This window comes from Lutjanus erythropterus, chromosome 16 (assembly GCF_056507025.1).
Source record: "Lutjanus erythropterus isolate fLutEry1 chromosome 16, fLutEry1.hap2, whole genome shotgun sequence".
Classification (NCBI taxonomy): Eukaryota; Metazoa; Chordata; class Actinopteri; order Lutjaniformes; family Lutjanidae; genus Lutjanus; species Lutjanus erythropterus.
The window spans coordinates 25,024,609-25,046,352 of record NC_139332.1 but is presented as its reverse complement, the minus strand read 5'-3'; the positions used below and the strand labels follow the sequence as shown (position 1 = coordinate 25,046,352).

General features: G+C 37.6%; 1 protein-coding gene across 4 annotated transcripts in view; it reads left to right on the top strand.

Moving 5' to 3' along the window:
- celf3a (cugbp, Elav-like family member 3a) overlaps nt 1-19,627 on the top strand; it is a 44,184-nt gene extending 24,557 nt beyond the window's left edge. The window contains exons 5-15 of one of the 4 annotated variants that reach the window (XR_014772077.1): nt 1,809-1,937; nt 4,406-4,485; nt 6,715-6,858; nt 8,886-9,030; nt 9,785-9,934; nt 10,192-10,251; nt 11,339-11,443; nt 13,403-13,546; nt 14,801-14,933; nt 15,382-15,481; nt 18,722-19,627. Coding sequence is in view for 3 of the 4 variants with exons in the window: in XM_084739517.1 (XP_084595643.1) it covers nt 1,809-1,937; nt 4,406-4,485; nt 6,715-6,858; nt 8,886-9,030; nt 9,785-9,934; nt 10,192-10,251; nt 11,339-11,443; nt 13,403-13,546; nt 14,801-14,928 (1,085 nt within the window). In the remaining variant the exon portion in view is untranslated. The remainder of the gene's footprint in view (nt 1-1,808; nt 1,938-4,405; nt 4,486-6,714; nt 6,859-8,885; nt 9,031-9,784; nt 9,935-10,191; nt 10,252-11,338; nt 11,444-13,402; nt 13,547-14,800; nt 14,934-15,381; nt 15,482-18,721) is intronic. The other 3 variants (XM_084739519.1, XM_084739517.1, XM_084739520.1) reach the window with 3 other exon arrangements.
- Nucleotides 19,628-21,744: the final 2,117 nt, after the last annotated feature.

The window sequence follows — 21,744 nt, the reverse complement described above, 5'->3', positions numbered from 1 at the left end:
TTAAAACGGAACAAAACCAAAAATTGAAAGATAGTTTCACACATGGGACGGTCATGTAAACAAGGCTGGTCTCTCTCTGTGCTACACCAACTAAATATTCCATTAATGAGCAGAGGAGAGCTGAAGACCTGCACCAGACACTTTAATGGGATGTCAAAAGTAAACAACCTAAAAATACAGTCCACAGATAAAAAAAAAAGGCTTATAAAATCGCCATGCAATGACACACAGCATCGCATCGGCCTACATTTGTATCAGCATACATATTGTCCAACATGTGCCCAGGCAAAAACTTTTTTTAACAGAACATAATGCAGTTTGCTTTTATTTTTTAGCTTAAGAGGCAACATTGTATGTATATTTGCTCCTTGTTCTTGATTCAGGTTGAACACACATTGAATATTTGCTGTATTAATGTTTTTTTTATATTAATATTATTAAGGTCCACTATCTCAGTGCCCTTATGTCATTTTGGATAATAGCATTTGTTGTTAAACTGTAAAATATCCTGCCTCCACTAGCTTATATTATTTTCCTTGCACCCTTTTAGGGGTCATTGCAAAACACTGTGTGTTATATATTCGGTATATTATATTCTGTATAAATAATACACAGTAAAAACAGGAATTTAGTGGAATTAACTAAACTTTTCTCATTAACTTAACCTAAACATGCAAGTTTTATTTATTGAATTTGATTAAACTTAAAATTCCTTGTGTATGTTTTCAGAACACTTCAGAACTTATAAACATGAGTCTTTTGTCTTGAAATGATGAGTTGAATGAATGAACTGTACAGAGTTCAGCCAAATCATTAAATTAAATTTCAGAGGAACCATGATCAGCATATCAGCAGACTTCCCAGCATGCATTGTTGTGTGAAGTGTGAAGGGAAATCAAATCTGCTTGTAATGTTTGTCAGTGTGACTGAAGAGTTCAACTTAATATCTTAAAATAGGAAATAGAAAAGTTAATTTGCTTTGAATTACAAAATTACCCCAACTTTGCTTTTCAAATTCAGTCAGCTCATAATTTTAAGGCAGCCAGACACTAGTTAAAATTAATAGTTTATTTTTAGTGAGTAACAGCCAATATATCAATGTTAGATTTTTTTTTCCTTCCCTCATATCAGTATTGGTGTCAGCCCCCAAAATCCATTGTCAGTCAGGTCATACCACAGGCAGGCTTGTCTAATCAAACCACATTTACAATCACAATATCAAGGTGAAATTGCATAGATGTAACAAAACAATGTGCATTGTGTATCTCAAGCTTTAAGCCTCTTGACAGTTGATTTTTATATCATACTAAAGTGACTAGGAAAGAAATAGTCGTCTGAATGTTAAGAAAAATAAAGGTCACAGTCTAAAAATCTGCGGCGTGCCTCAGAGGAGAGTCTGCAGGAATGTGCCGTGTCCATGATTTGTAGTGAATGGGCTAAAACATGCAGAAACACTGGTCTGATCCTTCACAGACGGGGACAGACAGAGCAGCTTCTCTGACAACACAGAGGGTGACAAACATTTGAGTCACCGCCAGATGCTGTTTGTTTGCTGTGATGTTCGTGTTACTGCACTCTGGTGGCACCGTGAAGCACTGCAGGCTGATGTCCATCCTGCTTTGTGTCACACTGTTGTTGTTGTTCCCTCTGATTCATGCATGTACAGTGACATGGCACTTCTCCCCCTTTTCCCCCCTTTATCACCTCTCCCCTTAAATATATTCCCTCTACTCTTTTCCCTCCTGGAATCCCACTCACATTATCCACACACTTCTTTCCTCCCATCCTGGTGATCTCCTTCCCCTTAGAAGACAGGAAGCTGTTTGTGGGCATGCTGGGAAAACAGCAGACGGACAGCGACGTGAGAAAGATGTTCGAGCCGTTCGGCAGCATAGAGGAGTGCACAGTGCTCCGTGGGCCCGATGGTACCAGCAAAGGTAACGTCAAATTACAATTTGTATTTGCTATCTTGCACAAATATTATTACTCTCTATTCTGTGGACACTTTGCACAATCCTGTAAACAAACACACTGTAAACAAAAGCAAACAAAACTCATAATTTCAAGGCAACACTAGATTTTAGGGTTTGTTGAAGATCAAATTCAAACTTTTTGAAATAAACTAAACATCTAAACAAAGCTTTGCCAACCTACAGCCTTTTGTTGAAATATTTTACTCTTCAGCTTCAGATAAACACAAATCTGAGTTTTTTGTATTTCAAAAACTGTTCACAGTGAGCTGTGAATCTGATTTTACATAACTTGGGTGCTTTAAAAGTAAATGGTTGCAACTGAAAATATTAAATGATTAACCATTATTCACTTTTACGTCAGTAAGTTTAATCGGCTCAAAGATTCAAGTTTTTCTAAAGAAGCAAAGTAAATTATTTCATTATTAGTTGCTAAAACTCAAAAAATATATTTAAGTAAATAGAATTTTTTAAAGTTTTCTCAACATTTTCATTTTTACAGTGTGTACAAAACTGTACATTATAATATTTGTCCATATCTTATTGTCAATTTACCATTTGTGCTTTGTGACATGCAGTACTTGCTTTTTATTTTTCCGTATATTTTCTTATTTTCTTTGTTTATCGTTATGCACCAAAATCACCGAGGCAAGTTCCCCCTATGTGCAACAAAACCTTCTTGGCAATTCATGCCTGAGAAACTGCACGAACTCAGTGCATTCAACATGGAACCTGGACGTACAGAAACACAAAATACAAAAAAAAATAAAATATAAACAGAATATAACACAAATAAATCGTTATGTGTATAATTGAGGCATAGCACAGGATAAAAAAGACTACGAGTTAATTTCTATAGTGTCTTTAGGTCAATTATTTCCTTTTTTATTAATTAAAAGTTGACATTGTTTGAGGAGTCTTTGTCATAACAATTTGACATGAACAAAAATGTCTTTGTTATGACAACCTGACACTATCCAACTTAATATAACTGTTTAGCTTTATGTTTTTATATTACATTATACTGTGTGGATGGTTTTGACACTGGCTGTCATTAGATCATTATGACTGTGTCATAAGGGCAGTTTGACGATACAGTAGTACCAAGGTGATTTATCTTACAGAGTTACCTGATGGACAGACAGCAGTTAGACTATTTTAGCAACAAGTAAACTAGCTTACCACTATCTGTCCATCAGTACGCTAAATCACCTTGGAACTGTTCTCTGTCCTTAAACTGGCCTCATAACATTTAATGACACCTTTATGACAAGTCTAAAATATAGCACTGTACTCGAGTTAAAGGAAAATATTCATGACACACCACGGTCGCCATCATAAAATAATTTTTGTCTTTGTTAATATCAAGTTGTCATAACAAAGACATCTCAAACAATGTCAACTTTGCGATAAAAATGACATATTTGCAAGAAGTGCAGTTAATGATAACGGCATAAACATTCATAAAGACTCCTTCACGTCCATGACAGGTGTCATGACACGGTTATGACAGTGTGATGACAGTGTTATGCACACCCCTTTAAATGAAGTGTTACTGCTTCATATTAACAGCTTGTCATTTATTACCATTTTGTGACCAATCAATTCATTAAGAAACTGATCAGCAGATTAATACACTGGAGTTTCTGCTGCATAGTGCACCCTGTTAGCAATATTTAACCATTTTAGTGATTGAAAATGTCCTTTATGTAAATGGACATAATAATACCTAACATATATTCTTATTTAAATGGCAAAGGTTTATTAGACTACCTGAAGCCCGAAGCACTAAAGTCATATTTCTCCAGAGAATAAAATGATCAGTGCTGATGATTTTGGGAAGATTTATCCTCCGTTATTTCCAAAACACCCCCAGCCAAGGTTTCCATCAGCTTTGAGCAGGTTGCAGGTTAAAATGATCGGTAATGGAGTCCAGATCATGACCGTAACAGTGACATTGACTTTGTTTAACTGTTTGTATTTTATAACCAGCCCTGAGAATTAAGCCTGCGGCACATAACCGCCATCACGTGAATGTAAATTACCATTGTCACTAACAACAATGCTAATGGTATTTGCCATGTAAATCAAAGTCCGGCGACAGTTCAAACACAGATGCTAGATTTTTCTGCGTTTGTTGCATGAGGCATGACTAATGATGCAATAGGTTTTATGGGTCATGGCTAATGATGCGTTTGGTGGTTTACGGACTGTGATTGATGAAGCAATGAATGTCTCGTGGACCATGTTTAATGATGCCACCGTAACTGATGAAGCACTAGATGTAAAACGGCTCCTAATGTATTTTTAAAGGGAAGTAGTTTCTGTATGCTGTGTGTGTGTGTGTGTGTGTGTGTGTGTGTGTGTGTGTGTGCAAGAATGTGTGTAAGAGTGTGTCTGTGAGGGCACGTTTAATGGTGTGTCATTTCATGTAGGGTGTGCATTTGTAAAGTACCAGAGCAACGCAGAGGCCCAGGCCGCCATCAACGCTCTGCATGGGAGTCGTACTTTACCGGTGAGTCGACCCCGCACACACACACACACATACATACAAACACACACACACACACACACACACACACACACACACACACACACACACACACAGAAAAACACATGGTCACGCATGTACTCAAACACTGACACATTTAGATGCTCCAAATACAGTCATTTAGACACTCAACATGGTGACTCAGCTAACAGTCTCCACTTCTGTTTTCTGTCCCCCCTCCTCCACACACACACACACACACACACACACACACACACACACACACACACGTACATTTTCACTCACACAATAGAGGATAAAGGTTTTGTAAAATGTGCTCATCTTTTTTTTCCGTTGTAGCAAATTTGTACTGTGGTTTGGCGCAGGTTCGCTAAATTAAAAGAACAACTAACTTAATGAGAAAAAGAGATATTTAATTCACTTTTCTGGACTTTTTACACATATTTTTACTTTTATTTTTATATTTTGTCAAGTGACTAAGTCTGCATTCACACTGCAGGCAAAAGTTTTTTGGGGTTTTTTGCTCAAATCTGGATCAGATCTGGTTTTTTTTTTTTTTTCATGATGGAACAGCTCAAGTTACATGGAATCAGGTCATTTTAATTCTGATTTGTTTTGTTTGTTTGTTTTTTTTGCCATGAAACATCGTTGTGAACAGTCACATCACAATTCATGCAGTACTCCAAGACTCTTGTGGAAAGGTGCTGACACAGATGCAGTTAAAAGTAACTGATGACATCCTGAAATTCTGGATCAAATCTGTTTCTGTGAAGTCGTTCACTCCCCATCCACACACACGCCTCCGTACAGAAGTAGAAGCCATTGCTTAAGAAAAAGCCAAAATGTAAAAAATTGCTTTTTTTCCCATCCTCCTACACAAGCCCTGAGAGGCAAGTGAAAAAAAAATAAGGTGATCCATTTTTTATGTCGGATCTAATTTGTTTTCTCTCCTTTGTTTATGACTTAAGAGCCTTGTTTTCATAAGTTAAGAAAAAGTAACAATAACCCTGGCATTTTTTTTCACCTGCACAAAAATCACCTTGTTTTCACAGATGAAAAAATAACTTTGAAAAATGACCCTGACAAGACATTTTTTTTCACCTGCAAAACAATTTTTCGCCTGCAAATATTTTTCTCTTTCTTCAAAATTGTTTCTTCTCAACCTGTTTCAGAGATGAAAAAATAAGGAAACTTAAAAATCATCCTGGCCAAACTTTTTTTTTTTTCACTTGTTCTTAAATCATAAACACAAGAAAGAAAGAAAAATGAAGATCAGACTTGGAAAACGGATCGCCAGATCTTTTTTTTCACCCACCTCTCTGGGGGTCCATATCAGCCTCGTTGTCATCTGCTCACAATTTCTTTGGCTTCCAGTCCACATCAGCTTAAAACTGTAAACACTGACTTCAATGGCCTCCATCTTTACTTCTTTACTGTATCACATCGTATTAATTCTTATTGTACCTTTTACATTAATGAGGACTATGACCGGCTCACACTGGAATCTGATTTTAAGAGTTTTTAACTGGTCAGGAAACAATCTCAGTTTAATACTGATGACTCTATGTGGCCGACATGACATCACTGTCGGGTGCAGCATTCAGTTAGCAGTTTTGGACATATGAGGTTTCTGTCCGACAGTGATGATAAATTAACAAAACCATTTTTGAGAAGATCAGCTGTTTCTACATAGTTGTTCTTAATGGCTGCCACCCGGTCAGATTCTCCTTCAGATCAGATGAAAGAAGCGTGTTTACATTTTCCCAGACAAAGTTACAGTGACTCATATGTTTTTTAGACATTTAAAAAGAAGCAGGAGGAGATTTTTATTTAGATAATTTTATTTTTAATATTATATTTTGTGTTTATTATGGTGGAAAACGTACAGTCTTGTCTGCTGTTTGGCTTGCTGTTTGAAGGAGGCTAACATTAGAAACGGTTTAAAGCTAAAATTCAAAACTACCTGCAGACTTTTACATCACAACCTGGTTTTTGTTTAGTTTTGTGTGTTTTTAAGTATTTTATTCAGATATTTTCACCTTTATTTGATGTCAGACAGTGGAGAACTGATATAAAATGAGGGGCGACAGAGGAGGGATGACTTGCAACAAAGGCACTGAGTCATTACATGGTTAGTGTCTGAGTGCTGATATTGTTTCTGACGTGGAGCCTGATGCGGAGCGTGTCAGATAGATGGAGTTATGAGTTTGAGTTTTCCTGTTTCCTCCGCAGGGCGCCTCGTCCAGCCTGGTGGTGAAGTTTGCCGATTCGGAGAAGGAGCGAGGGCTCCGGCGGATGCAGCAGGTGGCCTCTCAGCTGGGTGTCATCAGTCCCATGACCCTGCACCTCGGGGCGTACAACGCCTACACACAGGCCGTGAGCAACACACTCGACACACTCTATTGTGCACATGGACACTGCCTCAGTGTTGCTGAGAGGTCTACACTAACCCTGTCTTTTTTAATTTAGTAATTTAGAGGAACAATTTTGATAATCAGTAAATTGCTTTGAGTCATTTTCATAAGAAAAAATGTCCAAATCCTCTGATTACGGTGTCTTTAATGTGGATATTTCTGGGTCTTCTGTGACTATAAACTGAATATCTTTGGGTTGTGGACAAAACAAGTCATTTGAAGATGACATCTTGGGCTTTATGGTGACAGTGATCAACATTTTCCACCATGTTCTGACATTTCTGGACCAACCAAATAATCAGTTAATTGAGAAAGTGATTGAAAGACTAATCCATAATGAAAATAATCATTAGTTGCAGCCCTATGGTAAATTAAAAAAAAAACTGCAGACATAAAAACAGTCTGGGGTGCAAAATAAAGCTGTTAAACTTTGAATTAACTGATGTTTTCCTGAAGCAGAGGAAAACTATTTCACTCAAAACATCCCCCAAGAAAAGATACAAAATTAACTTTCTGGCAAGCAAACCGTCCTCAATGGGATATGCTCCATGTGTTTCTAATAGAGGAGTTTTAATGTCATACTGGATAATTTTTACTAGAAAAATTGCAATTTACAATGTAGAGTAAAGCCACATTACTGCTCTCGTCATTGCTAATTGACCGTTTACTGCAAATGGTTTTAGATTTGGCTCATTTAAAGTTGTTCAATTTGTGATGCTTAAGGAGGCCTGACAGCATTTTTACTCATCATGGATGTGTTGATTTATAGTGGCACCCTATACTAAAGTAAAAAAAAGTTTAAAAAAAAAAAAAAACCCAAAGAAACCCAAAGAAACTTGCTCACCATTTTCAAAAACCACACAAAAGCGTGTAATGTATCATTACCCTGATTTGTCCACGATGGCTGACTGTGAAGATCACAAAGCATCTGGACACAGCAAAAAAGTGTGAGTCACTGAGGACAGTTGGTCTGTCTCTGTTGTGTTGTGCAGCGTGCAGAGACGCAGCCTTCAGCTATATTGACTGCTGATTAAGGTTCAGACTGGAGCCACTGCAATTGCATTAAACACGTTCGATTTTTATGACTAAGTCCAGTTATTTGAGCTAATTAATAATGGAAATCTGTGAGTGTGTCCGTCTACAGACTGTAAAAGTCTTCTGGTGTTTCTCTGCTCTACCAGTCTTGGAAAGTAACAGATTACATGTAACAGGATTATGTTATCAGGATACAAAAAAAAAAGGTAATGGTATTCTGCTACAGATTTAAAAAAAGACCTAGTGTGATTATAGATACATTTAGTAAAAATCTGAATGATTATAAACTGCTAATGTAGCTACATGGACCACCTGCTACTGTTAGCTACACAGACCAACTGCTAACGTTAGTCAGACAGACAAACCGCTAATGTTAGCTTCACAGACTGACTGCTAACCTTAGCTAGACAGAATAGACCAACAGACCAACATTAGCTACCTAACCTGTCAATACTGCAATTACCAAAAAATATTTTGAGACTGTATGTGTATGTCTGTCATGCTGGTGACCAGGATGGTGTGTGGGTAAAAACACAAGCTTATAATGAATTAGCGTGAATAGTATACTTAACGAAATACATTTAAATGTGCGTAATTGCCGCTATTAATTTTAACATGCATTGGCACGCAGAACAAAGGATGGAATCACTGGATAAACAATTAATAAAGCTACAACAAACATAAAACATTATATCTTTCTAAACAAATTCACCATATTTGTTATTATGATAATCTAAAAGTACTGGAAAGTAATCAAGTTACATTACTTTAATATTGTAATACTTGGATTAGGTTACTGACTATATTCTCTAACAGGTAATTGTCATTATATCAGAACAGATTTTTAAAGTAAACCTCCCAATCTTTACACACTCAGATCTCTCTAAACATACTGTACTTCATACTCTAAACCTCCCCTCAATCACAGCCTGTCTGTCTCCTTCTGTCCTCCAGTTGATGCAGCAGCAGGCCCTGGTGGCGCAGTCGGCCTACCTCTCTCCTGTTGCCACGGTGGCGGCGGTTCAGATGCAGCAGCTCGCCGCCCTCAACCCCAGCAGCATCATTGCCACGCCGATCGCATCCATCACCCCCTCCTCAGGTAATGAGAGGCAGAGATGTCTGGCCCCGGCCGGCCTTGATTAGATTCCTGCTTGAAATATGAGGACAGATACACACGGAGCAGTGGACCTGAGAGGACAAAACAACGAACATCTATTTTGGAGTTTTTACTCTTTTTCAGTGTGTCATGATGGTAGCCATGTTGGCTTTTAGATTTAAGGAAGAGAAGACGGTAAAACGGTGTGTGAGTTACAGAACCCACATCCTGCAAGTACTTGGATAGCCTCTATAATGTATCTTTAAGTTTAAAAATAAACTTGACATTGCTCTCTGGTGTAAGAAAAAAATTTATGTACTTTATTTATTTGACATACAGATTATCTCAATATCAGTATAGATAGATAAATAGCACTACAGGTAAGAGGCAAAATGTGTATGTTAGATTTTAGGGTGTCTCTTTAAACCATTTAGAGAGTTAAAAATTGTAAAAATGCTTCTTAACACTACTAGAGGTCAAAAACTCCACAGGCTACCTTTAACATCAGCATATTAGCATCGTCATTGTGAGCATGTTAGCATGCCAATGTTAGCATTTAGCTCAATGCTCATTTAGCTGCGCCAAAGTAGAGTCTCTCAGAGCCCTCATCCTATTATTATATTCTTTATTATTACTAAAAAAATGCAAATCAAATAATTTTCTGCAGACTGGCAGTATATTTAGGTATTAAATTCTGTATTTATGCTGTTAATTAAATTCATTAAAATAAAAAGAAATGTCTTTAATGTGTCTGCAGGTACCAGCACTCCACCCTCCATCGCAGCCACACCTGTGCCTGCTCTGCCTCCACCAATCGCAGTGAACAGCTACCCCTCTGTGCCAGCCCCGCCCAACGGCCAATCAGCAACCGAAGCCCTGTACACAAACGGGGTTCATGCCTATCAAGGTACGGCCACGAACAACATCCTTCAGAGCAGAAAGTAAAGATTAATTGTGCTGTTCCTCCACAGAATCACAGGCTTCCTCTGTTGATGTGCAACAAGGACGGTCTAATTAAGAGGAAATGAAATGAAACTAAAGCACTAAATGTTATTTGGAGCGTGCTGATGTGCCCCAAATAGCATTTAGGAGTGGTTTTTTTGTGCGTGTGTGTGTGTGTGTGTGCATATAGCAGTTGGTGACCATGTGTTTACTGTGCCACAGCTCAGAGTCCTGTCCTGGATCCCCTGCAGCAGGCTTACACAGGCATGCAGCACTACACAGGTGAGCCTCCAACTGTGTCCACTGTAATGGAGGGACAGTGACATAAACTGACATTTATTTATATCAGTGCATGTGCTTGTCTTACTGCTGCTACTGGTAATGTTGTCCACATACAACTTTAAGTATCAGTGTTTGAAGGAGAGAAATTAAAATTTTGATTAGGCTCAAATTGTTTCCAGATATAAATATTATCTCAAAAATATAATGTTTTAAATGAAATTTGACAGCTGAAAGCCTGAGCCGTGTTAGAGAAACATCCTGACTTGCAAATCCACATGACCAAATTACCAAACTGTTTGGTAACCATAGTGATTAGGGTTAGGCCCTGATTAAGGAAAAAAAGCCGTTACAGATGTCCAGATTCTAATTTAAGATAGGAAATGTGTATACACGAGCGTCCAGACTCCCCTGATTTCAGGTTAACCATTTAGAATAACTGTCTGAACTTTAACTTTTCCACCTATAGTCAAGGCTAACTTATTAACTAGCTAATGGCAGCTGACAGTAGTGTTCATTAACGATATCTAACAATAGCTCATTAGTTTAATCTACATGGCTGCTCATTTATTGCTTTTACACAATGGATGCTGGATTTCCGAACCTGAGATAAGAAAGGATGAAGTAAGATAAGACAGGATTCCTAAAGTTAGTCATTATTCGCTCCAAGTTATCCTATCTCAGACTCTTCTTAACTTCAGACTTAAGATATGAAGTTTCTGGCCCATGCAACTCATTTTTTTTAGTTCCTAGAAATAACCTTTCAGTCTGTGTAACTGGAATGCAAAACAGTTTTATGTAACATAATGGAATGCGGCAACATTACCTTTGCACTCCACGACTACCCAACACTGCATGTGTAAAATAGAGATTCACATCCAAAGTCAAAACATGCACATATATTACAAATGTAAATAAACTGCAGCTCTATAGAATGACTCAGGCATCAAAAAATATATGCAAAACATCTCCCAGGTTTAGCAAATCTGTAGGTGGGAATGCCGCTCCGTCAGATGTTGTTTTTGAGGAAAAACTGATTAGTTTGCAGTCTCTGTCTGCACTCTGCTCACCTGCTCCTCCTCTCCATTAGCCACCTACCCCGCTGCCTACGGCCTGGTGGGACAGCCGTTTCCCCACCAGCCCACACTGGTGGCCCAGCAGCCGCAGCAGCCGCAGCAGCTGCAGCAACGAGAAGGTAAACTCAAAGAGCACGAATGTGGGTTAATCATATCTAAGAGGAATGTTCCACTGGTTTTGTATGTTTTAGCCCATTTACCACAAAACACACACATTTTACACCACAGATAACCTTTTTGCAAACACTGCTGAGTTCCAGGTATCAGTTGATTTGTTTGTATGGTATGAAAATATATTTGCAGACTTTTAGTGCTTGAATTCTATAATTTATCACAGTGAATATCAAATCGGCATTAATCTTTGTCAAACCTAGTGCTGTGATTAGTAATTATTTCCATTACTGGCAGCACTATACAATATTTTTTTGATTATTTGATTACAATTTAGTCGATAAAAGACTCCAAAACCCACAAAATATTCAATTTATTTAGTTTATATAAAACTGAGAAAATTACCAAATCCTCACATTTGAGAAGCAGCTGGATAATATTTAAGTTTTTTTTTTTCTTAAATTCTTTAAGTGATCAAACAAATGATGAGATGTTGCAGATTCATTTGCTCTTGATAGACTAATCCTTTCAGCTCTTATCAAAACTATATTATTGTCATGACAATACTGTCATAATGCAGTGCAGACTTACTTAAACTGCATAACAAAGCAATGATTATGCAACACTGACAAAAATGAATGCTGACGTGATGTTCACTGTACCGCATTACACAACAATCTGATAACTGATCTTCATTCCAGATAACAGAATTAAAACCAATGGCTGCCTGCAACTGGAAGAAAAATACACTTACATATCTAACCCAATATCACACGCAGTCAGAAATAAGAATAAAAAATATTAAGTGTAAATTATCTATATTTAAGACTTTGCAAGCACGCTAATATAGTCTGTGGAAGGACAATGTATAAAGTAATACTATTATATTACTTTCTCCTCAAAAATCTGTATTGAAGACAAATATAGAGGTGTTATAGTAATTTACTTAACACTGAATTTAGCAATGTCTCTCATTTTTCTTAAAGAAACAGTTCAACCTTTTAAGAAATATCCCGTTTTGCTTTTCTTTGCAGAGACATAGATGAGAAAATTCTATATTATAGACATGTAGCTGGAGCCTGGAGACAATTGACCCTTCCTATGTCCCGCCCCCTTTTCAGTCTGTGCTCGAGTGACAGTTGAACAGGCTTGATACCTCAGTCAACTTCCTCTTTCCGTTTTCTGTACTAAAATAAGCTATGTGCTAGGCTTGTGTATGTATGTTGAAAAGAAAACCACATTTTGAGGATGGTTGAAGGACGTAGCTGGGGGACCTGTAAAAGAGATGTAAAGGGCCAATCTTAAATTAGCTAATGTTAGCAAAACGCTTGCAAAGATCCAAACCTGTATGTCACTTTTACAAGAAAAGGAGAAAGTTGACTGAGGTACCAAGTTTGCTCAAACTGTTATCGGAGCATGAAGTAAAAAGGGGCGGGACTTGGGAAGGGTCAATTAGCTTAGCTTAGCATAAAAACTGGAAATGCTGAGAGTGAAAAGTAACAATATCCACATACTAACCCTTCAGAACCAGCCTATATTAGTGCTAGTAACAGATTTTGTAACCTGCAGACTGTGCAAGGCAAGCCGTTTCCTCCAGTTTACAGGTTTTATGCTAAGCTAAGCTAATCAGCTGATGGGTGTGGATTCGTATTTACTGGACAGAGTGGCATCAGTCAAACTCTCAGCAAGAAAACTAACAAAAAATGTTTCCCCAAAATGTTAAACTATTCATTTAAACTGCTAAATATTAAATATTTGTTTTTATGTTTATGTTTTACTCTGCCTTTTTTACTTACCTGAACTGTCAAGTAAAGCTCCTCTGAGTAAACAGAAAATGTACTATAATTGTGTTGTTACTCGCATTAGCTCATCTTTGAGTGTTTTTGACTGCAGCTTTCAGTGATCGCCTGTTTTGACTTGTCGCGTCATGTCTGTGTTGTCGTGACTCTTTGTCTGTTTGTGCGCAGGTCCTGAGGGTTGTAACATCTTCATCTACCACCTGCCACAGGAGTTCACCGACTCTGAGATACTGCAGATGTTCCTGCCCTTCGGAAACGTCATCTCTGCAAAGGTCTTTGTTGACCGCGCCACCAACCAGAGTAAATGCTTCGGTGAGTCACTGTGACGGCGATGTGCGTGATATTTATTGTTGCCTTGTGGCTTTTAGAGACATTCTTTTTTTATGTGAGAAACATTGTGTAATTTTACCTTTATTTTATGGCTGCCCCCTGAAAGTCAAACATTTGAATCATCAGTTGGAGATTCCTCGATTGACAGGTTCTTTCAGCAGTTTTGCTTTTTTGGCAGAGTGCAGGATAAAACAGACAGAAGCTTAGAAAAATGCACAGGACATTAGGAATTATGAATAAGTGGAATCATAAATATATTTTCTATTTTTATATATTTATAAAGAATCCTTGTAAAATCATGCACTGGTGGTTAACTGATGAGAGAAGCTGAAAGTGAGCGCTCATTTTTTTTTAGATGCATCATTGTACACAGAGCAGTGCAACAGCATGGCAGCTATAAACTTTACAGACCAAGTTTCAAAATCGCCACAAACCGCAAAACTAACTGTGACGGACGAGGAGAAGAGTGATGGAAAGGGTGTGAGGGTGACACACTGTCAGCCACGTCACCACAGCACACCACAGAGTGCACAGGGCAGGTGATGCTTGTTTGTGTTTCTGTCACTGACGGGTTCAGAATGTTATTACAAATGTCAGATACTGTTATGGAGAGAGAGAGAGCGGGATATGTTTTATTTAACCAGAAACAGCTGTTTTATTGCTCTCACTAAACTGACCAGACTCTCTTTTAAAAACTATAATTTCAATGTCATCATGGTCAGCTTCATTCAAACTCGACAGAAACAAAATAAAACTCACCCAAAACGTCTTGGTTTGTCTTTTTACTGTTCCAACAGTTACCATGTCTGGTTTGGTCAAAATAAACCCTTCATTCACTGTGTGAAGGACTGCGGCGCGTGCAGGGCAGCAGCCTGTGGAGAGAAGCTTTGTGGTGCACCGATTTTATAACTGATCTATTAAACGAGGATGCACACGCCTCTCTTCTTCATTTGTGATGTGAAAACCAGATGTTTTCGCATCACAAATGAAGAAAAAAGGTGTTAAAATGAGTCTTACTGGTAAAATATACTGATATAGGCTGGTGTAGGAGTTTATTATGGCTCACCGAACTGAATATCTGAAATCTTGAGTATTTGTATTGACTAATCTGATTCACCTGAAAAAAATCCTAGTGTGGGACATCCCTACTTTATTTACTTTTTTCCCCATAAATGATGCTTCTATTGATGCACCATGAATGTTTGACATTCTTTCATTCTGTCACTTCCTCCTCAGGTTTTGTGAGTTTTGACAACCCATCCAGTGCCCAGACTGCCATCCAGGCCATGAACGGCTTCCAGATCGGCATGAAGAGACTGAAGGTGCAGCTGAAGAGGCCCAAGGATGCCAACAGGCCTTACTGAAGGAGGTGAGTGATCGTATATTGACGTGTTTGAGGAGGAGGGGAGGGCTCGGGGAGGGATTGATAGGCAGCTGGAAATGTGTCTGGAAGTTAAAGAGACAGAGTGGATGTAATTGGGGGACTCAGTGCTTAAATGGTTGTCTTTCATGTGGAACTGAAGAAGTCAATAACCCTACAGTAGATTAACTTTAATGAGTTGGCAGCGCTCTGAAAATACCATCAATTTGAAATAGACTGTGTAAAAGTGGCTCCATCTTTTTTTGCTCATTATGTAGGGGCAGTTTTATTGAGAAGCAGATTTTTTACTCTGTCTAACCAGTGTTCTGTCGCAGGGTTGAATGTTACAACTGCTGTTCGTCATTAATTTTTTGTTTTTACTTTTCATTTTATTGTTTTTGTGCTGTGCCATATGTGCCATTTTTCCTGAAAAAAACAACATCACACCACTCTCAAGACTGTCCCGTCCATACATATATCGTGGAGACGTGCGTCGCTATGGCTACGGTTGCCTAGCAACCGCTAAAACCTCCCCCCCTTCTCCTTCTCACTGCGTTGTAAGTTAATTGGCCTGTGTTGGTTGCTGTGGCGATATTGCCTGTGATGGTTGCCATTAGCAATTTTTATTTTTGGGCCGTTGCCTTGATTCACCATGCTCCAACTGCATGGCGGGTTACTGTGGCGACCATGAACTGTGTTTGGTGCGTTGTGAGTTTCCTCTTATTATTTTGTCCTGGTTTTAATCCTTGCAAACACTGATCAATAACTGTCACTTTACCTCAGCATCTGTAAGTAATTGATTATCATGACATGCTGTTTTTTTCTAAGTCCTCTAAAAAGCTTCAAAGCTAAGAGCTAAATTAGCCATCAAAATATGGATCTATTAGGACTTTTTCCTTTTAGACATTTTGGTTTTTGATTAGTTTCCTTTTTGTTGTCTGTCATGATTATCATTCTTACACATTCCCTCTGTTTAGTTGGTTGGTGTGGTAGTTTTCGGTGAGTGCGGGGTTTTCGTTTGGTTGTAACTCAATTCCAAGTGACGTTGTGCCTGAACTTTGTTTGGTTTTTGTGAGACTGAAAATGTATTTTGAACGTGCCCCTGTAAATGGATGACAACATAGTATTTGTGCGTGAATCAGTGTGTGTGCGAGTGTGAGATAACCAGAAGGTGTGTGCGCGTTTATATTCGTGTGTGTGACTGTTTTGTTTTGACTAGATGTTAAAAAAATGTTCATCTGTAAGTGAACGTGTGTGTGTGAGTGAGTGAGTGAGCGTGTGTGTGTGTGTGTGTGTGTGTGTGTGTTGTACCAGCTGAGACACTAACCTGACTTTAGAAGGTTTTGGGTAAAGCTGTTTGGTTCCTGTGACACGTGCTGCTGGCTGAGGAACTGCATTCCTCTGTAGGAATTCTGGGACATAAAACTCCTAACAAAAAAAATACTAATCATATTCAAATAACATCCACTTTACATTTACAATAACAAAAAACACATAAGGTGTCTTATCCACAGGGTATCTGCTGGTGGGAAAAAAGAAATTAATTAAACAAAAATGAATTGCCAGATTAAAGGGATAGTTCAGATTACTTAAATTGGGGTTTATGAGGTACTTATCGATAGTCAGTGTGTTACATACAGGAGGCAAGTTGACACGCCCCCAACTAAGCAATGAACTGTTGTTGACAGGGTCAGCAGCAAAACATATTTTATCTAAAAAACAGGCGCACCTAGTCAGATCAATATCACTTTATGCTATATTTTCTTTCCACCTCTTTACCTTGCTGTCAGACTGCCTCTTGTGGGAGACCGCTGTTATAAAAGTCAAATATCGCTCTCTCTCTCTCTCACTCAACCAAATTCTATTGGCAAAATCAGTAATTTTACCTTGCAGGACACTAGTTGCTCATGTACCGCTGCCTCGAGTGGTTATTTTGTTTGTGTTATTTTGTGAGTTTGGTGGTTTAAAGGGTTCGTTCCGATTCACCAAAGTCACACAATAACGCAAAGAAACTAACCGAGGCAGCGATAGATCTGCAACTCCTGTGTTCTGCAAGATAAAATTACTGATTTCACCGATGGAGTTTGGTTGCTGATACTTGGCTTTTATAATGGCAGTATTCCATCGGAAAGAGCTGAAGAGGTAAAGTGCTGAAAGTACTCTTAATATAGTGTAAAGTTAAACTGATATTGACCTTTTTAAAGAGGCTAACAGACCTTTTCTTGCTGACCCTGTCCACAGCAGTACGTTGCTTAGCTTCCATCCTGGAGTCCCTCTAACAGTTGTAGACCAACAACCACGTGTTCTGTGAGGTAAAATCACTGACTTTGCCAGTGGAGTCTGGTTTCTCTAAACTGGGGGCGAGGAGACAGCATCTACTGTTGGTAATACCCTGACTATCAATAAGTACCTCAAACAACCCCTCTTAAAATAATCCAAATTCTCCCTTTGAGATCTTCCTCTCTTAACCTCAGCACCAGCCAATAAATACATTTCATTTTTTATTAAAAACCCCTTAACATACAGTTTTTCCTATTTCCCCCCTTATGTATCACTAAAGTCATGTAGTTATACAAATATGTTACAAATATATAAAGTTATCTTAAAGCTATATGTTTTATGTTTTTACAGAGAGTGATGCACCATTTGTTGAAGATAAGAGATGAGAATGAACTTTATTAATCCCAAAGAGAGCTGCAATTATTAGCCGATTAATTGATTAGAAAGAAAATTAGTTGCTAACTGTTTTCAAAATCGATTAACCATGTCAGTCATTTTTCAAGTAAAAATGTCAAACATTTTTACAACATGGTTCCTGCTCCTTACAAATAAAGATTTGCTGCTTTTCTTTGCCATTCATGATCGTAAATGTTGCCATCTTTTGATATTTTAATCACTAAATAACTGAGATTTTTTTTGTAAAATAAGTTAACTAAAATAAACTCAAATAGAAAATTGGTACTGGCAATGAAAAGTAATAAAAAAAAAAAGTAATATTGCAAATGATAGTTAATAGTAATATAGCACATGATGTTGAAAATGTAATATTGCACATTATACTGAAGAGGAATGAAACACATTATATTGAAAAATACTTTTTGCACAAGATATTGATGTTATTGTTTTCAGTGTCTATAGGAAAATATGAGATTATTTAACATCTTATATTTTTTTAATACATATTTTATATCTGTTATCTTCTTTTTAAATAAAAAAAATAAACAGGTTTGAACAAAGTTTGACAGTTTGTAATGCTTGAATGTCTTGTTAAGGGGTTTTTAACATTATATACACATATATAAAATTGGTTTTAAATAGATGTTTTTGGTACCAGCTGATGCTCTGTTTTGCAGCAACTCACATCACAAATAAACTATTTGATTTAAAATCCTCCCCGAGAAACTACAGTTTTACAGTTTGGTGAAGGACGCGACTCTGAATCTCATTAGAATAAATGTAAAATTATCTCCCCAGAAAATTGGCGAGTTTATCCCCACCAGAATTCCTACTGTGCATGTTCTGAATTAATTTGCCTGCCAAAAGAGATGACAAACTATTTTCTAAGAACGTGCATACACTTGCAGCAGTATGACTGTCACTATTTGAGTTGCATGGACACTAGTTGATTACTGTGACTCCCCCTGAGGCATCAGTGCAAGCAGTGTGTATTGCAGACACCACTCCACTTCCAAAGTCTTAAATGTATGTGTTTGATTGCTGTGATTTGGTTTAAAAAAATGCTCTGTGCTCTCTTTTTTTCTCTCTCCTCTTCTTCTCTTCTTCTTCTTCACCTCCAGGAAAACCTAAGAGTTCAATCAAGAAAACCACTTGGGATGTCCCAGCCTTTTTTGGTTGTTTGACCAACCATATAGCACAGGAGCAACACTTCACAAAACGCAGTAACACGTGTATGCGCTTACAAAAACTACAACAACAGCAGCAGCAGTAATATCAGCAACAAATACATCTACAGAATCAGCATCCGCAATATTTGAAGTGCTCCAGATTTCCTATCATTCCACAGCTGGATTCATTTATATTATGTACATACTCTATTGTCGGCAACAAGATCTACATGTTAAGAAAAAGCATATCACTGATGTTATTCTACTGAACAGGGTTCTACTGTATAGTGTGATTTGTGGTCTATGGCGTTAAGAGAAGGCCAGTCTGCACAGTCGGAGGCAAAAGAAAATACTATTCTGTATGATTACCATTGGTAATATTGTTATGTAGAGTTAGTTTTATTATTTATACGTAAATTAAAAACATGGGGTAATTAAACTGGAAGAGAAATGGATTTCCTCTCACTGACTGTACATACCTTGGTTTTCAAAAATGGAGTTAAAGGACTTCACGAGTTAAGATTCTCTGCTGCCACTACTTTTCAAATTAACAAAGCGGAAGGAAGGGCTGGGAATTTTTCTATCTTGATTTTTTACGTTTTAATTTATTTGGTAATCAATTTGATGAGGGGGGAGATGTGACAATTTCTTTTTTAATTTAAAAAGACGAAGAAAAAAAAGAGGATTCCTGTGGTCTTCAAGACAATGAACACACTTATTATAGAGTTTTTAATTACATAAATGTACCTATGGAAGTAAAAAAAAACAAACATAATGTTTCTTTATTTATTCTCTACAATCGCTGTTTTAAAACATATGTCTTTAAAAGAAAATAAAGTACAATTTAGAAAAAAAAAATGTGGATGTGTGTATCTTTGTTCAGCATTACAGACCAAATGCAAATTAAAATGGCACTTCTTTCGTTTCATTTGTTCAAACAGGCAGCAGAGCAGACAGAGGTTTGTGTGTTTGATCATAAATGATCTTTCCAGGGGAGTTTGCTGCTCTCTATAGGCCTGGATAAGTACTGAGGAAAGTGGAAAACATCTGGCCTCCAGAAGCGGTGGCATTTGAACCTGTGGATCAAACTTACCAAGACTTACGTGAAGGAAATAATAGAAATACTTTTTGTGTTTTTATTGGGGCTGTTTATTGGGATCATTGGTACGTTAAGTAGATTTTTAACATTATAACAGCACATTATTGTGTTCAAGTCATCGATAATCCTCTGCCTGCAAACTCCTATCATGATTTTTTGATGACACTACGTGTATAAATATCCAGCTCAGATATGAAGAGGATGGAAAAAGCTGAGGTGTGTGACCACAGCTGGGGAGTGTAATTCGTCTGTCTGCCACAGGATTTTGGGTTTGGTCTGATGAGTCCAAACACGCCTCGGCCTTCGTCAGCATGCCAGGGTGTATGACGGGTGATTAGTGCCACGTGCACAGACGTTGTAGGATGAGGAACAGAAACCTGTTTTAGCAACAAGTTGCTACTCTGTAAACACTGCTGCTGAAAAGTGGAGATAAAACAGCTGCAACACACTGTAGCTTGAAAATTCTAACTTAGAATTGGGAAATATTAGATTGAATCATTGCAATTCGACATTCAAGGCACCATAAAGATGTCCCTCCTAAAATTCAGTGGAAATTTCTGATACAAAACATGCAGCAGGCTACTCTCTTGTAAAAAAATTTCTGAAAGTGCCCTAGGGCTGTGAAATCTAATAAAATTGGACCTGGCTCAACTTCAGTCTTGGTTCCAGGCACTATTGTCTGCCTGAACATGCCTTTAAAAAAAACAGCTAAAACTGTCAAGGTAAAAAATAAACACACTACAAACTTATCTAATAAGACACATAAATGACATAAAATAAAAGTCACTCACTTAGTTTTATTTGAATGACATATATGAGTCTGTGTATTTGACTTCACTTACTTCGGCAGAGACATTGCAGTATTAAGCAACTATAGTCATGAAATGTATTGAAGGTTATTGGAGTTACAAAATTAAGTTGAAGCCTAATAATATTCAAGCAAACACTTTTCACACAAACACTTTTCCTTACTTGGTGAATTTCTGAAAACATTATTTGAAAAGTATTAATACATGCAGTGATGGAAGAAAGTAGTAATATTATACTGTGAATATACTCTGTTACAAATAAAAAAAATCCTACATTGAAAAATTTACTTAAAGTAAAAAAGTTAAAGTATGAAAAGTAAACGTAGTCATTGGGCAGCAGAATGGCTCCTGACATAATGCAATCATATAATATACTATCGTATCTGATTATCATTACTATAACGTTACTATTAAAGGGTTAGTTCAGGTTTTTTGAATTTGTTGTCAGTGTATTAGCTACAACAGATGGCAGATAGGCCTCAGGTTTTGAGAATCAGGAATACTGGTGGAAGCAAAGCAATGTACTGCTGTAGGGTCAGCAGCAAAATGCATTTTATCCACCCAATATAAGTGTACACTATATTTAGAATATTTTCACTGCTTTACCTTGCAGTCAGACAGCCTTTTCCAACAGGAAACTACACTTATTTTAAGCCAAATATTGCTGTCTCCAAACACACTGGACTCCACTGGCAAAATCAGTAAATTTACCTTGCAGAATGCAGGAATTACTGTTCAACCACTGCCTCAATCAGTTGGTATGTTAATGTTATTGTGCGTCTTCTGTGTTGTAAAAGGTTAGTTTGGATTCACCTAAGTCACACTAACATGAACTAACTAACTGATCAAGGCAGCGAACGACCAGAGTTCTGCAAAGTAAAATGACTAATTTTGCCAAAGGAGTCTGCGTGAGCAAGAGCGACTGATATTTGGCTCATATACTGGTGGTTTCCTGCTGGACAAGGCTGTCTGAAGGCAAAATAAAGCAATGAAAATATTCTAAATATAGTGTACACTTAAACTAATATTGATTTTTTTTAGTTCGGCCTTTCTTTAGGTTGCTAAAA